This window comes from Prionailurus viverrinus, chromosome E1 (genome assembly GCF_022837055.1).
Source record: "Prionailurus viverrinus isolate Anna chromosome E1, UM_Priviv_1.0, whole genome shotgun sequence".
Lineage (NCBI taxonomy): Eukaryota > Metazoa > Chordata > Mammalia > Carnivora > Felidae > Prionailurus > Prionailurus viverrinus.
Window position 1 is genome coordinate 36,977,465 of NC_062574.1, and position 17,674 is coordinate 36,995,138.

The 17,674-nt window shown below is 40.3% G+C and overlaps 1 protein-coding gene across 9 annotated transcripts in view; it reads left to right on the top strand.

Annotated features, from left to right (window-relative positions):
• Window positions 1–17,674, top strand: part of TLK2 (tousled like kinase 2) — a 116,842-nt gene that overhangs the window by 26,755 nt on the left and 72,413 nt on the right. For 4 of the 9 annotated variants that reach the window (XM_047832609.1, XM_047832610.1, XM_047832606.1 and 1 more), the window contains exons 3-6: window positions 12,595–12,666; window positions 12,862–12,931; window positions 13,957–14,000; window positions 14,734–14,829. The exons of 3 other annotated variants lie outside the window; for them this stretch is intronic. In XM_047832609.1, the coding sequence (XP_047688565.1) occupies window positions 12,595–12,666; window positions 12,862–12,931; window positions 13,957–14,000; window positions 14,734–14,829 (282 nt within the window). The remainder of the gene's footprint in view (window positions 1–12,594; window positions 12,667–12,861; window positions 12,932–13,956; window positions 14,001–14,733; window positions 14,830–17,674) is intronic. 2 more of the 9 variants (XM_047832608.1, XM_047832607.1) reach the window with 1 other exon arrangement.

Here is a 17,674-nt window from a genome sequence, read left to right on the forward strand (position 1 = left end):
TTGTTTAAGAAAAGAAACAAATACATTCTGATGTACTGAGGGTTAGGGCTTCAACATAAATTTAATAAGGACACAGTCGAGTCCTTAACGGGTTGTTAATGAGGATTAAATGTGCTAATATAGAATGCCTTGCCTATGTAGCAACTGCCACCTAAGTATTGTTTATTACTTACCTATAGCAAGTAAATAATACATAAAACCTAAAACCCTTTTTATTTCAGAATAATTACAGATTCAAAGGTAATTGCAAAAAACGTATTGGGAAGTGTCATGCATTTTTCCTTCCCTAATGTAACCATCTCGCATAATTACAGTACAGTATTAAAATCAGGCAATCGATATTGGTAAAATCCACACAACTCATTCAGATTTCACATTATACGTGCACCATTAGTGTTTGTGTGTGTGTGCGCATCTGTGCACTTTGATCACTTGTGTAAGCTCCTTGTACCCACAATCAAGGTGCAGAACTGCCCCATCACTATAAGGCTCTCTTGCTACTCCTTTTGTAGCCACCCGCACCTCCTCTTTTGACACCATAACTCCTGACAACTGCTAATGTTTCTATCTCTATAGATTATTTCAAGACATATGTACATATATGTTCTATGTATAATATAAAAACGGAATCATGTGGTATGTATCCTTTTGAGATTGGGTTTTTTGACTTGGCATAGTTTCCTTGAAGTCCATCCGGATTGTTGCATATATAAATAGTTCATTCCTTTTTATTACTGAGTAGTATTCCATGGTGTAGATGTCCCAGTTTGTTTAACTTTTACCCATTGAGGGACATTTGGTTTGTTTTCAGGTTTTGGCTATAATGAATAAAATCTCTGTGAACATTTGTATGTAGGTTTTTACATGAACCTTATTTCTCTGGAACAAATGTCCAGTAGTACTATTGCTGGGATATGATTTGTGTTACGTACATTTTTAGCTTTTAAAAGAAATTGCCAAACAATTTTCCAAATTGGCTGCATCTTTTTACATTTTCACCAGCAACGTATGAGTGATTCAGTTTTTCTATATACTTGCCAGCATTTAGTTTGTCACTATATTTCATTCTGGCATTCTGAAAGGTATATAAGGAAATTTTATTGTGGTTTGAATTTGTATTTCCCTAATGGCTAATGATGTCGAACATCTTTCTCATGCTTATTGGTCTATATATCCTTGTCAGTGAAATGTCTGTTCATGTCTTTTGCCAGTTTACTAATTGGATTAGAAAATTTATTGAGTTTTGAGTTCTTTATACAGTTTAATTTTAAGTCCTTTGCCAGATACGTGGTTTGCAAATATTTTCTTTTAGTCTGTGATTTGTGTCTTCCTCCTACAAGGTCCTTTGCTGAGTAAAAGTTTTTAATTTTGATGAGGTTCCATTTCTTAATTTTTCTTTTTATAGATCAAGATTTTGGTGTCATGTCTAAGACCTCTTCACCTACTCCTGTGTTGTGAAGATTTTCTCCCTTTTTTCCCCCTAAATATTTTATGGTTTTGTTTTATATTTAAGTTATTGATTCTGTTTGAGTTAATTTTTTTTTTTTTTTAGTTTATTTATTTTGAGAGAGAGAGAGCATGCCCAAGCGTGAGGGCAGGGGTAGAGAGACAGAGGGAGAGAGAGAGAATCCCAAGCAGTCTCTACGCTGTGAGCACAGAGCCTGGCATAGGGCTCGAGCTCACGAACCTGAGCTGAAATCAAGAGTCAGATGCTTCACTGACTCAGCCGCCCAGATGTCCCTGTTTGAGTTAATTTTTAATTTTTTTAATTTTTAAATTATTATTTTTTATTTTGAAAGAGAGATAGCAAGCAGGGGAGGGGTAGAGAGCCAGGGAGTCAGAATCCCAAGCAGGCTCCGTGCTGTCAGCACGGAGCCTGAGGTGGGGCTCAAACTCACAAACTGAGTTCATGACCTGAGCCGAAGTCAAGAGATGCTTGACCAACTGAGCCACACAGTTGATGCCTGAGTTAATTTTTAAAATAAAGTATAAGGTTTAAGGCAAGGTTCACAATTTGGCCTATGGATGTCTAGTTGCTCCATCACCAATTTGTTGCAAAGGCTATCAAAGTGTTTTTGTGACTTTGTCAAAAATTAGTTGGGACATATTTGTGTGGTCTATTTTTAAGTTGTGAGAATGAAATGTGCTAATATAGAATGCCCAGCCAGCCCAAAGAAGCGCTACGTAAGCGTTGACTATTATTATTACAATAGCAAATAAGTAATAACTTTTAAGAAAGTATTTGGATGAACTTAGTAGCCGTCTGAACTTCCTAATTTAAAAAACAATACAGTTTTTTTTTTAAAAAAGCTTTGATTGTGGTAAAATACATATAAAATTTACCATTTTACATTCCAACTAACAGTGCACCAGGGTTCCGATTTCTCCACATCCTTGCTAGTGCTCATTACTTTCCTTTTTTGGATAGTAGCCATTCTAACAGGTATAAGGTGTTATGGTATCTCCTGTAATTTTGATTTGCATTTCCCTAATGATTAGTGATGTTGCATCTCTCCATGTGCTTGTTTGGCTGGCCCTTTTCCTTTTGTATATCTTTGAGGAAATGTCTATTCAAGTCCTTTGCCCTTTTTTTTATTAAAAAAATTTTTTTTCTTTAATCTTTATTTTTTTGAGAGAGAGACAGAGTGTGAGCAGGAGAGGAGCTGAGGGGAGGGAGACACAGAATCAGAAGTAGGCTCCAGGCCCTGAGCTGTCAGCACAGAGCCCGACGCGGGGCCTGAACTCACGAACCGTGAGATCATGACCTGAGCCGAAGTCAGACACTTAACTGACTGAGCCACCCAGGCGCCCCATTTATTTATGTATTTATTTTTTAAAGTAAACTCTACCCCAAACATTGGGCTTGAACTCATGACCCTGGGATCACGAGTTGCATGCTCTACCAACTGAGCCAGCCAGGTGCCCCTGCCCAGTTTTTAATCAGGTTATTGTGTTTTTGTTCATTTGTGGGAATTCTTTGTATATTCTGGATATTAACTCCTTATCATAGACTGTATGGTTCACAAATATTTTCTCCTGTGGGTTCCCTTTTCACTCTGTTGATCATATGTTTGGGGTTTTTTTGTTGTTGTTTTAAAATTTTTTTTAAATGTTTATCATTTTTGAGAGAGAGAGAGACAGAGTGAGAGTATGGGAATGACAGAGAGAGACCAAGACACGGAATGCAAAGCAGGCTTCAGGCTCCGAGCTGTCAGCACAGAGCCCTACGTGGGGCTCGAACTAACGAACCAACTGTGAGATCAACTGTGAGACCTGAGCCAAAGTTGGCTGCTTAACCAACTGAGCCCCCCAGGTGCCCCTGTTGGTCATTTATGTTTATTTGTTTTTGAAAGAGAGAGAACACGAGCTGTGGAGGAGCAGAGAAAGAGGGAGACACAGAATCCAAAGCAGGCTGCAGACTCTGAGCTGTCAGCCCAGAGCCCAATGTGGGGATCGAACTCATATGACCTGAGCCAAAGTCGGACGCTTAACCGACTGAGACACCCACGAGCCCCAATCATGTTTTTTTTTTTTTTTTTTAATTTTTTTTTTCAACGTTTATTTATTTTTGGGACAGAGAGAGACAGAGCATGAACGGGGGAGGGGCAGAGGAGGGAGACACAGAATCGGAAACAGGCTCCAGGCTCTGAGCCATCAGCCCAGAGCCCGACGCGGGGCTCGAACTCACGGAACGCGAGATCGTGACCTGGCTGAAGTCGGACGCTTAACCGACTGCGCCACCCAGGTGCCCCAACCCCAATCATGTTTTTTGATGCACAGAGGATTTTAATTTTGGTGTAGTCCACTTTATCTTTTGTTTGTTTTTGGTTGCCTGTGTTTTTGGAGTCCTCGATTTTGAGTTAATTCCTGTATGTGATGTAAGATAAGGGTCCAACTTCATTCTTTTGCGTATGGATTTCCGGTTTTCCTAACACCATTTGTTGACAAGAGTGTCCTTTTCACTGTTGAATGGTCTTGGCATTCTTGTTGAAAATCTTCTATGTCAAGTCATCCTTTAAAAAATTTTTTTTTGGGGGGGTGCCTGGGTGGCTCAGTCAGTCGAGCATCTGGCTTCGGCTTGGGTCATGATCTCACAGTTTGTGGGTTCGAGCCCTGCATCAGGCTCTGTGCTGACAGCTTAGAGCCTGGAGCCTGCTTCTGATTCTGTGCCTCCCTCTCTCTCTGCTCCTTCCCCGCTCATGCTCTCTCGCTCTCTCTCTCTCTCCTTCAAAAATAAATAAAAACATTAAAAATTTTTTTTAAAAAATTTGTTTAATGTTTATTTATTTTTGAAAAAGAGACAGCACAAGCAGGGGAGGCGCAGAGAGAGAGGGAGACACAGGATCCAAAGCAGGCTTCAGTCCCTGAGCTGTCAGCACAGAGCCCGATGTGGGGCTTGAACCCACAAACTGCGAGATCATGACCTGAGCCACACTTGCATACTTAGCCGACTGAGCCACCCAGGCGCCCCTCTATCAAATCACCCTTCTTATGCAGTACATCTTAAACTCATACAGAGCTGTGTGTCAATTAAATCTCAATAAAACTGAAAAAAAAATCAAAGAAAAAATTGGAATAAAAGACGCCCCAACAAACCATTCGACCATATATGTGAAAGTTTATTTCTAGGTTTCTGCTTTATTCCATTTTGTCTCTATCTTGTGTTTATGCCAGTGCCATACTGTTTTGATTACTATAGTGTTGTAGGAAGTTTTGAAATCAGAAAGTGGGAGACCTCCAACTTTGTTCTTTTGCAAGATTGTTTTGGCTATTTGAGGTTTTTTTGGGTTTTTTTGTTTTTGTTTGTCTGTCTGTTTTTGCAGTTTTATACCTTTATTTGACAATCAGTGATTAGTTTTCATCCACATTAACTGTACATTTTTGAAAGTAGTGACCGTGATAGATACGTAGGTAGCCAACGTATAGAGCTCGTTTGGTGAATCTTCATTCTTGTTACGTTTTCTGGATAACCATACGCGCATATGGGGTGGAACATTCTTTATTTCTTTGATGCAGACAGCTTTGTCGAGCCTGGTGTCGGTGCGCATATCTGGAGTTCCTATCTCCTTCATGGCAAATTTCTGGGTCTCTTTGAGTGTGCAAGGGGCACTCTTCTTGAAAGCCACTCCTTGGGTGCACTTGTAAATGTTGATGGTACCTTGATGTTGGCAGAATGGCCCTTCTTCTTCTCCCTGCTTTGTGGGAGCCATTCTGCCAGGCCCTGGCTGGAAAGTGCTATTTGAGGTCTTCATACAGCTTTTAATGGTAAAGCACTAGAGGAGTTACCTTGAAAAAGAAAAGAACTGTGTTCTCTCTATGCTTTTGTTTCTGTTGTTTTATTCAGTACAGTAAAATGTGAAATAAGTAAGAGATACAAATTGTGGAAAGGAAGATATAAACTTATTACTTAAAAATGCTGTGATTTTGTATCTGGACAGGTAAACCAGAGGAACAAACTAACAGATGATTAGAAAGAATAACAATTCAGTAAAGTGATTTAATGAAATATATGAAAACTATTAATTCCTGAATGTCAGCAGTGTAAGAGAAATTGGAAAAATTAAGTCCCAGTTGTTAGAGCTTCAAATATATGACATTGTCACAGTGGTGAATGGGAGTTAAACTTGATGGCCCCTAAGCGTTTCTGCTTTCGGGTTTAATTTACCCCTGGGGGTGGTAATTGAGTCCAGAGGTCTGAACTGGAACTGTATAAAGCTGGGAATTGGAAAGCTTCTCTGTGAGCTAGGACTGGTAAAACGGCCCACTGGTCCAAGACATAGGACAGAAGTGAGCTACTTATATTAGGTTTGTGGCTGTTAAAAGCCACCTTCCAGAAGTGGGGCGCCTGGCTGGCTCAGTTGGTAGAAGACACGACTCTAGGTCTTGAGATCCTTAGTTTGAGCCCCATGTTGGGGTGTAGAGGTTACTTAAAAAAAAAAAAATTAAAAGCCACCTGCAAGAAATGGAAACTTCAACCTTGTGTGGAAATCTTGGTCAGGATGACTAATGTATAAATAAATGTGTTTGGAACTGATGAATAGTATAGGGCATTGGCAGAGGCAGACATTAAACTGTTTTTGGGACTGCCCCTGACCCCTGAAATGTAGAAGACGCTCGGAAAGCTGGACGTGAACTCATACAAAACGTACAAAGCACTCTATTAAAAAGACGCGTCCAATGGAAAATTTTCAGTTGAGGAACTGATAATAATAGACCAATTTGTAAAAGCACTTAATTATTTAATATATAGTCCATATTCAGTTTCTGCCTTTGTCTCAATAATGCCCTTTATAGCTGGTTTTGATTTGTTTCAATATTCAGGGTCAGATCAAGGATCGTACATTTAATATACTCATACCTTCTTATCCTCTTTTAATGTAGTTGAGTTTTTCCTGCCATTTTTGTTTGTTTTTTAGTGATAGTGGCATTTTTGAAAGATAACATTCAGTTTGCCTAAAAGCTTTTATTTAGCTCTTTTACTAGACAGTAAGCTGCCTTAGAACAGGCAATATATGTCATTTATCCCTGCTAATCTAATTTAATCTAATGATTTTATAATAACTTGGGATGCTGTGCTTCAGAAAAGGACAGCAAAAGGGAGGATTAAATAATTCTTAATCCTTTTTTCTTCTGGTTAGACACAGAGAACCATAAGAAGCCTTGTGCCTCACACACAGCATTTCAAACACAACAGTGTGCATCACTGTTAGGTACACTTGCCAGTGTATTTCAGTATCAGTAATTCCGAGTAAAAAATAGATTGTTCAGTTCTCTCTTCTCTGTATCACATTTGCCATTTCCTCTTGAACGTGAGGGGTATTTGGTGAGTCAAGTGTATAGTTAAAATACGATGTGTGGTTTTATTACTATCCAAAGGAAAAAAAAAACCTTCATAATGGTTACAATAAAGGTAATTCATGAACAGAATATTTTGAAAATTTGGGCATAGGAATGTTCAGTTTAAATTATTGTAGAATTCTCGGGGCGCCTGGGTGGCTCAGTCAGTTAAGCGTCTGACTTCAGCTCAGGTGATAAACTCATGATTCGTGGGTTCGAGCCCTGCGTTGGGCCCTGTGCTGACAGCTTGGAGCCTGGAACCTGCTTCAGATTCTGTGTCTCCCTTTCTTTCTGCCCCTCCCCCACTGATGTTCTGTCTCTCTCTTTCAAAAATAAATACATGTTAAAAAAAAAAAATTAGGGGCGCCGGGTGGTTCAGTCGGTTAAGCGTCCGACTTCAGCTTAGGTCATGATCTCGTGGTTCATGAGTTCGAGTCCTGTGTCGGGCTCTGTGCTGATAGCTCGGAGCTTGGAGCCTGCTTCGGATTCTGTGTCTCCCTCTCTCTCTGTTCCCCCCTACTCGCTCTCTCAAAAATATACAAACATTTAAAAAGAATTATTGTAGAATTTTTGTGTAAATAAAACTCCTTTTTGTCTCATTCAAAACATCATGGAATTCTATACCATTGTAGGAATAAGTCTTTTGCTGAGTTATGTCACTAGGAATACATGATTTGATTTTGTTTCTTCTCCCTAGTTTCACTTTATTATTTTCGCAGCTTCCCAAGTATCTCACTATGAAGCTCTCTGTTGTAGTGTGTTTATTATACTTAAAAAGTAGTGTGTTAAGAATATGGCGAAAGGAATACTTGATACACCCTAGTAAGAATGCAAATTATTTTTGACACTAAGCCTAGTGACTATTGGTTTTTAATAGCTTTATTGAGATATAATTCATATACAGTACAATTTACCCCTTTTAAAATATGCAATCCATTGCTTTTTTAGTATATTCACAGTTACATACCATTCCGTTCCATTGTATGGAATTTTGTTTATCCATTCATCAATTGGACATTAAATGTCTTTTGTGAATAATGATGCTATACATTTGTGTCCAAATTTTTGTGCATATTCGTTTCTTTTCCTCATATACCTAGGAGTAGCATTCTGGGTCATACAGTAATTATGTTTAATTGTTTGAGGAGCTGCCTGTTTTTGAAAGCAACTGCACCATTTTATGTTCCCACCAGCAATATATTTCTGGTGAGAACATAGTTTCTCCACATTCTTGCCAGCACTTTTTTTGTAAATCAAGTGTAATTAGCATATAGTGTTATATTAATTTAAGGTGTATAATACAGTGATTCAACAATTCTTTGCATATCTCAGTGCTCATTGCCAGCACTTTCTTACTTTTTTTTTTTTTTTAATGTTTACTTATTTTTGAGAGAGAGCGAGCAAGTGAGCTGGAGAGGGGCAGAGAGAGAGAGGGAGACACAGAATCCAAAGCAGACTCCAGGCTCTGAGCTGTCAGCACAGAGCCCGACACGGGCCTTAAACTCATAAACCTTGATATCATGACCTGAGCTGAAGTCGGATGCTTAACTCACTGCGCCACCCAGGCGCCCCCCCCTTACTTCTTTTTTAGTCTAGCCATTCTAGTAGGTCTGAAATGGTGTCTCATTTTGGTTATGATTTGTATTTCCCGTGAGCTAATGGTGTTGAGCTTCTTTTCATGTGTTTATTGACCATTTGTATATAGTCTTTGGAGAAATGTCTGTTCAGATCTTTTGCCTCTTTTTAAATTGTTTTTGCTCTGAAGTCAGCTGCTAATCTTATTGGGATTCCCTTGTAAGTGATGCATTATATTTCTGCTTTTTAAGACTTTCTCCTGAGGGGGTTCCTGGGTGGCGTAGTAGGTTAGCGGTCTGACTCTTGATTCCGGTTCAGGTGATTGTTTGTGGGGTTGTTAATGGGGTCTAGCCCTGCTTGGGATTCTTTTGCTCCCTCTCTCAACGCCTCTACCCCACTCACACGCATGATCTCTGTCTCTGTCTCGAAAATAAATAAACTTTAAAAAAAAAAAAAGAGGGGGCGCCTGGGTGGCTCAGTCAGTTAAGCATCTGGCTTCACCTCAGGTCATTATCTCACTGCTTGTGAGGTCGAGCCCTGTGTTGACCGCTCAGAGCCTGGATCCTGCCTCAGATTCTGTCTCCCTCTCTCTGCCCCTCCCCTGCTCACACTCTGTCTCTCTCTCTCTCCCTCTCAAAAATAAACAAACATCAAAAAAAAGGGGGAGGGTGTGCCTGGGTGGCTCCGTTGGTTAAACATCCAACTCTTGATTTTGGCTCACACTTGGTGGGTTCGAGCCCCGAGTCAGACTCTGCACTGACAGCATGGAACCTGCTTGGGATTCTCTGTTTCCCTCTCTCTCTGCCCCACATGCGCATGTTCTCTCCCTCTCTCTCACTGTCTAAAATAGATAAATGAACTTTAATTAATTTCTTTATTTTTAAGATTTTTGTCTTTGTCTTTTTTCTTTCCTTTTTTTTTTTTTTTTTTTAAGAGAGACAGATAGCATGAGCAGGGGAGGGAGAGGGAGGGGGGGAGAGAGAGAGAGAGAGAGAGAGAGAGAGAGAGAGAGAGAGAGAGAGAGAGAGAGAGAATATATCCCAAGCAGGCACTGCCTGCTCGAACCTGCAAAGCCATGAGATAGATCATGACCTGAGCTGAAACCAAGAGTTGGATGCTTAACTGACTGAACCACACAGGCTCTCCAAATAAATAAACTAAAAAAATTTTTCTTTCAGAAGATTTTCTCCTGTCTTTGCCTTTGAGCATTTTTCCTATGATGTGCCTGTTTGTGGGTCTCTTTGTGTTTGTCATGCTTGGAATTCATTAAGCTTCTTGGATGAATAAGTTGTTGCTTTTCAGTAAATTTGAGAAATTTTCAGCCATTATTTCTTTGGATATGTTTTTTTGCTTCTTTTCTGCTCACCTCTCTCTCTCTCTCTCTCTCTCTCTCTCTCACCCTCACCTCAATTATGTGCATTGTGGCATACTTAACATTTTCCCACGTTTCTCTGAAGCTGTTTATTTTTCTTCTATTTTCTCTCTGGTTTTCAGCTTGCATAATTTCTATTGATCTATCTTCACATTTGCTAATGATTTCTTCTGTCACTTAATTTCTACTCTTGAGCCTCTCTAGTGCATTTTTTTATTTCCATTATTGTGGTTTTCAGCTCCATAATTCCCCTTTTTTAAAAAATATATATTTCTTTGTTTCTATTGATATTCGCTGTTTAATACAACATTGTCACTCACGCTTTTTTTCTTTAATTGTGGTTTCCTTTGGCTCTGTGAACATACTTATATGGCTGTTCTGAATATTTTTCTGTTAAATCCAATATCTAGTCACTCTCACAGGTAGTTTCTTTAGTCTGCCATTTTTTCGTCCTGGTATATGGGTCATATTTTTGTATTTGCATGCCTCATGATTTTTTGTTGGAAACTGGTCATTTTAGATGACGTATTGTACCAACTCTGGGTACTGAGTTCTCATCCCAGTCTTGAACTTGTTATTGTTTTGTTTTTAAAGAGAAGCTCTTACTTTTTTTTTTTTTAAGTTTATTTATTTTTGACAGAGAAGACAGAGAATGAGTGGGGGAGAGGCAGGGAGAGAGGGGGACAGAGGCTCCAAGTAGGCTCGTGCTGACAGCAGAGAGCCCAGTGCGAGGCTTGAACTCACGAACCATGAGATCATGACCTGAGCTGAAGTCATGCTGAACTGACTGACCCACCCAGGTGCCCTGATGGACTTATTATTGTTGTTTGCTTGTTTATTTGTTTAGTGACTGGCTAGATTATTTTAGTGACGTCTTTTCTATCCACTGTTCATCCAGTGTCAAGCCTCTGGTGGTGGCTTTGGGGAGACACAGCTTTAAGTATGCCTACAGTCACCCAGGGATGACTGGTACTAATAGAGCTTTCGTTCCCTGACCAACCCAGCTGTTAAAACTCCACTAATTGCCCGGATTGCTCTCTTGTTTTCAGCAGTGCCCTGAGGCTTAAATTCCTCTACAAACTAATCAGATCAAATTGGGGCTCCTTGGAAGGAAGAGTTTCTGAGGTCAGTGTTTGCTGTTTGTTCTGACCCCAGGAGGACTTCTCCCAGGTGTCTTATTCCCTGGTTCTCTTCTGCAAACTAGCTGGCCTACAGTCTAAGCCGTATCTTCATTTCACCCACAGATCTTCTGTTGGCCTTTCTTTTACCACAGCTTCCACTGCTCTTGAGAATACTCTTAGGCTTAAACTCGTCCATGGGAATGAAGTCAAGTCTTTTGGGAAGAGATTGGGAAGAGATTTGGTACTAAGTGTTCCTGCCTTTCTCCTGAGGCAGAGTATTTGAGTCAGGTTTCTGGAGTTGGGGATGGGGATGATGGCAGTCTTTTCTGTGAGTGACATTCTGGATCTGGGAGCTGAGTGCTGGAGCGGGTGGAGGATGGGAGTCAGGTGGGAAGGAAGCGCATGCAGCAGCCTATCCAGATGTGGAGCCACCATCATCTCATGAGCTGGACAGAAGAGCTCTTGGGGTCCCACTATTCTCAGTGTGCCACGCCTGAGGTATAGCTTCTGTTCTGCAAGTGGGGGTTGCACACGGGGGAGCCCCTGCTTTTGATGTACTTGCCTGGGACTTAGTGTCAGCAGCAGGGGCCTGGGGACAGTTCAGCTCCTTAGAGAAGAAAGCTCTTGGACTGAGAGCTGGGGGAAGAAGGAGCCATGTGTTCTTGGCCACTGCAAGAACGGGAACATTGCTGACAGGGGAGAGGGGAGGAGTGGGAGTGGTCTGGGTTCAAATTCCTCAGACTTTGACCTTTCAGCCTAAATTTTCATAGATTTTATTGAATGATTATTTTCTTCATTTACTGTTTCCCCTTAGGGACTATTTCCAGAGGCTTTGAATGATGGTTTTTGTTTGTTTGTTTGTTTATTTTTTTAAATAATTTTCACCAGTTTCACTGAGGAGTGGGCCAGCAGAGCCCCTCATGCCATTAGGGTGGAAGTCAGTCTCTTGTAACTTTGGTTTTTGAGCTAGTGGTCATGCCTCCTTAAAGCCTGACTCAGAAAAGCAGTTCCTTCATATTCTAGTCTCTGACCATTCTTTGTAAGAAACTCTTAACATCCTCCTTAACATACCAACTTTCAGATGATGCCTGTATGATACAGAAGGGCAAGAGAATGGATTTCCCCTGCTTATTTTCCTTAAAAAATGAATTCACTGCGTGCAGAAGTACTCTAGAAGGGGAAATTTGCACATGATTACAGAGTTGGTATTTTTAAGTGTTCATGTATTTATTTTTGAGAGAGAGAGCACGAGCGAGAAAGGGTGAACAGGAATGGGGGAGGGGCAGAGAGAGAGGGAGAGAGAGAATCCCAAGCAGGCTCTGAGCTGTTAGTGCACAGCCCCTCGCAGGGCTCAAACTCCTGAACTGTGATCATGACCTGAGTCAAATCAAGAGTTGGACACTTAAAGATTTTATTTTTAAGCAATCCCTACACCCTACATCATGGGGCTTAAACCTACAACCCCAGGATCAAGAGTTGCGTGGTTTACCGACTGAGCCTAGAGAATTTTAATGTGAGGGCACCATCGAATAGTTGATGGAGTTCTTTTCAAGTTGGCTTTTACGGGTACTGTAGTTAATTCTTGACTTCTTTGACTTCAGACATCAAAATTGGCAGGCTTCTTCAGTGTCGCTGTCATCTTAAATTAGTTTCTTTTGATTCCTTTTTTTTTTTTTCCTCTCTTTCCAGGGGCCACTCAATAGTGAGTCTTCCAATCAGAGCTTGTGCAGCGTGGGGTCCTTGAGTGATAAAGAAGTAGAGGTAAGAGGCCACATTCACTATGAGACTACACATTCCCACACCCTCAGTCTGGGTTGAAAGGTAGCACTGCATAACTCCAGGACTCTGATTTAGGACTTGCCTTCTATCTTCTTATAAGTTTGATATTTTGTACCTACTCTCATAATGTGAAAAAGTTAACAAAATGCTAATTGTGATGTATATGGTATTTAACAGACTCCTGAGAAAAAACAGAATGACCAGCGAAACCGGAAAAGAAAAGCTGAACCATATGAAACTAGCCAAGGTATTAATAATTTCATACCAATAAAAATACTAAGTTCTTGGAATTTAGATACTTAGAATTTCTAACTCACACGAAATAATTAGTTCCTACACAGGGATTCCTAACAAAGGAGATTTGTGTACCTTAAGGGAGTATCAGGCTGTTTATTATAGACTCGCCATTTGATACACACTTGCCAAAAGTGTCAGTTCTTTGGGGACCCTTGTTTTCCCTGTTGTAAGTTAACGATCTTCTCACCACAGGTTTTTCTTCAGACTAAGCGTGTATTATACAGAAAAGAGGTTACATTGGTGTTGTAACTATGTCTTGCATTAGCTCAGTGATTTGTTAATAATTGGTAGCCAGAAATGGTTTCATTTACATGGCTGTCCTTTGTACCTGCTCTCCTGTGGCAATTCAGTTGAGCATTGGCACCCAGTGGGCTAAATCTATAAATATGATGGGTTATGATGCCGAATATCTTTGTGTAATTAAAGAGGGAATAAATGGCTTGCTTCGTCACCTCCACCCCCTCTAAGGAATGGAAGTCACAGTCTTTTTTGCATTTTTCTTATTTTTTTATCTACAAATTATTTTTTACTTTTGGGCAGGGGGCAGAAAATTGTCCCAAAGCGACATGGTCACATAAAGTTTTTTGTGGCCTAGCATAAAACCCTTTAGTCCTGGTGAGTTTGTTTTGAATTTTTTGTTCTCTTGATTGAGGGCATGGACTGTACATTTGTTTTATTTTGATTCATAGCTGTGGCCTAGGTTTTCTTACCATATTATAAAAGAAAGATTAGCAAATCTTAAAGGAAAGCAAGCTGAGAAAAAGTCTTCCTTTCACTGCTTATTAAGGCATTTATTAGATGGAGGAAACTGTCTCTGTTCTTAGGATACAGGTAATTTGGCTTATTTGTTAAAAGTAAAGCCAGTACTTGAATTGATGATGACATACGCAGTTAGTGAATGCATAGTACGTTTTAGTGAATGATGGTTTACGTATGTTGTTGGAAAAACTATACTTACTTTGGTTTCATTTTCAGGGAAAGGCACTCCTAGGGGACATAAGATTAGTGATTACTTTGAGGTAAGTTAAATTTTTGGAAAAAAAGTTTATAGTGATTTTTTAAAAATCTGAATCCTTGCCTTCATTTAAGGCTTTAGAAAGCAGTGTTTTGCCTTTACTGTGCTCTCCTCCCCTTCCTCCCCGTCTTCATCAATCTGATGTTGGCCCATCTCTCTCTGTTAAGAGGAAACTGCTGCTGACTTCCTAGATTTAAATTTGTTTATGATGTGTCTTGTCTGTGATGATATAAAAATTCACAAATGAGGTGATGTTTCTCTTGGCCAGACTAGGTTTCGGGTCTTGCAAAGATTGAAATGGAGTGACTTGGACTCTTCTTTTGTCCTCTTCCCTTTAGTTCGGTGGGACACGTAGCGAGCTCACTGACCCATCGTTAGTGGTTCCTAAAGAAGACACTAACATCCACTGTACCACTGTATTCCTGCTTCGGGTTATTTTGAGACAAGAAGGGAAAACATTCTTCTCTGATGTCCTTTCAAAACCATGTGTACCTTCAGCTTTCAGCCACGTTTTCTTTATATCTTTTTGGTACATTTCTGCTGGAGCTCCTTCTTAAAATCTCGCTGAAAAGCTAGCCAAAATTTGACTTACATGGTATTTTTCTCTTTAGCATGAGATGTATTGACTTAAAGGGGCCATATAATTAAGACCTGTTTGTGTGTTAATCTTTTACTCTCCTTATCTGAAGCACAGTACTGTTTTGAATTATTCATATCCGTTTTTCCCTGTTGGCCAGTTTGCTGGGGGAAGCGGGCCAGGAACCAGCCCTGGCAGAAGTGTTCCGCCAGTTGCACGATCCTCACCGCAACATTCCTTATCCAATCCCTTACCGGTAAGCATTCACCTGGAGAAATTTGACACCTGTTGTAGGAGGCGAGAACCCAGGATCACTCCAGCAGTTTCTCTTCCGTTAACTACCCAGGGGAATGAGGCACTGAGGAGAAACATTGAGTGCTACCTGTGAGTCACTGAGACTCAAGTCTGTCTCCGTAAATTTATGTTGCACAAGAGCTACCCCTGTTTCTCAGTATAGTAAGTTACCTCTAAGCCTACAGCTCAGTTCCGTCAAGGAAATGATTTCCAATTTAAACGTAAACTTTGTATCCTTGCCAAACTTAAATATAAGTTTGGCATTTGATTTATTTTCAAGGCTTTCTCAGTGATGTGGTAGAGAAACTCATGTTACTCAAATTTGAGATGGGTTTGTTACCTTCCCTTTTTTTTTTTTTAAATAAGATTTTTATTTTTAAATAATCTCTACGCCCAGTGTGGGGCTCGAACTCACAACCCCTGAGATCAAGAGTCGCAGCCTTCACCAACCGAGCCAGCCAAGCCCATCTGTTTCCTTCCTTCAAGTGAGAACTGAAGATCTTAAGACCATTATAGCCAGATTAGTGGTTCTCAACGTGGGGTAGTTTTGCCTCTCAGGGAACATTTGGCACTGTTGGAGTAATTTTTGATCACAACTGGAGGGTGGGAGGAGGGAGCTATAGGCATCTAGTAGGCAGAGGCCAGATGCTAGTAAACATCCTACAAAGTACAGAATAGGCCCTCATAGTAAAGAGTTTCTTGCTCCAATTGTCACTGGTGCCGAGATTGAGACTCCTGAGCTAGCTACCTAGTAGGGGATTTTGTGTTAATTTACTTGAGTGCCTTTGGATAATTTGTTGATACCGTACAAGATCTTTGTACTCAGGAGTGTGTTCTGTCTGCTGATGCCTCAGGTATTGCTTTGGGATTTGGGGGAAGAGGGATCTCCCTATGTTCAGTTTTTGTGCTAGGTCTGTTTTTAGGAAAGCTGTTTGACTCTGCTACCTTAGCAGAGTTGGGTAATACTGATCTTCTCCTAAGTGATTTAGTCTTCTGTGTTAAAGTGTTTAGAATGCGTTTCTTTTCCTCTTCTATCTCGTAAAGACATGCGTTCATTAAGGTGACCGCAGTTATTAAAGCACTTGGTAAACTGTATCCAACTTGAAAATTTGGCTATTATCTTGTCATCCTGGCTATATTTTAAAGTGTTAGAAATGTAAAGGGGTGCCTGGATGGTTCAACTGGAAGTGTCCTCCTCTTGATCTCAGCTCAGGTCACGATCTCACGGTAATGAGATCAAGTTCCACATCAGGGTCTATGATGACAGCACGGAACCTGCTTGAGATTCTCTCTGTCTCTGTCTCTGTCTCTGTCTGTCTGTCTCTCCCTTTCCCTCTCCCTCTCTCTCCCTTCCTCCCCCCCCCCCCCCGCACTCCTGCACGTGCATGTGAGCTCTCTCTCTCAAAATAAACATTTTAAAAAAAGTTAGAAATGTTTGATGTGTAGATCTATTTGGTTAGGTTGAGGGTTTGTAGGTAACTGTTGAGGAGGCTTGTGTCTATTTTTCTTAACATTTATTTATATGTTCATTAAAATTTTTTTTTAGAATTTGTAAAGTAATCTCTATACCCAACGTGGGGCTCAGATTCACAACCCCAAGATCAAGAGGTGCATGCTCCACTGCCTGAGCCGGCAGGGTGCCCCTATTTTTAATTTTTAAACCAATTAAAGTGCTTAAAGTATTCCAACACAAGAAAGAAATATTACCAGCCTCCCTCCCCAAACCCCCTTATGCTCCCTGCCAGTTATTAGCCCCCTCCCTGTCATTGGGAATAGCCACTGTCCTGATTTCTAACAGCAGAGATGTTTTTTTTCTTTCTGTTTTTGTATTTTGTATGAAAGAAATCATACAATGTACACTCTTATGTCTGTCTTCTTTTGTTCAACATTACTTCTGTGAGATGAATCCATATTGTTGTGTGTTTTGTTGTAGATCACTCATTGTCACTGGTGTGTGGTATGATTTTAATATTTTTATTTACTAACATTTTAATTTAAAAAAATTTTTTAAGTTTATTTATTTTGAGAGAGAGTGTGAGCAAGCAAGCAGGGCAGGGGCAGAGAGAGAGGGAGGGAGAATCCTAAGCAGGTTCATGCTGTCAGCACAGAGCCCATCATGGGGCTCAAACTCATGAACTGTGAGATCATGACCTAAGTTGAAATCAGGAGTTGGACGTTCAACCAACTGAGCCAACCAGGCGCTCCTATATTTTAATTTTTAACTATTTGGTTAATCTGTTGCACATCTTCTTCCACTAGAATGTTAATCTCATGAGACCAGGGACTTTGCTTTGTAGTTGATTGCTGTTTCTGTCTCTCAGTCTTATTACCTAACGGTATAATTATTATTACTGTTTTTTTGACTTGACGTGAAGAGATAATATCTTGTTCAGTTTTTGGTCTTTAACACCGTGCTTGGCACACATAGCAGATGCTCAGAGTTGTTGAAAAGAAGAATCGAGGGGCGCCTGGGTGGCTCAGTTCGTTAAGCGTCCAACTTCGGCTCAGGTCATGATCTCGCGGTCCGTGGGTTCGAGCCCCGCGTCAGGCTCTGTGCTGACAGCTCAGAGCCTGGAGCCTGTTTCAGATTCTGTGTCTCCCTCTTTTCTGACCCTCCCCAGTTCATGCTCTCTCTCTCTCTGTGTCTCAAAAATAAATAAACGTTAAAAGAAAAAAAATTAAAAAAAAAAAAGAAAAGAAGAATCGATGGATAAAGAATTATTTTAGTTTTTCCCCCCTAAGTATTTTTTTGTATTTTTTTAATTTTATTTTTTATTTTTAAAATTTTACATCCAAATTAGCATATA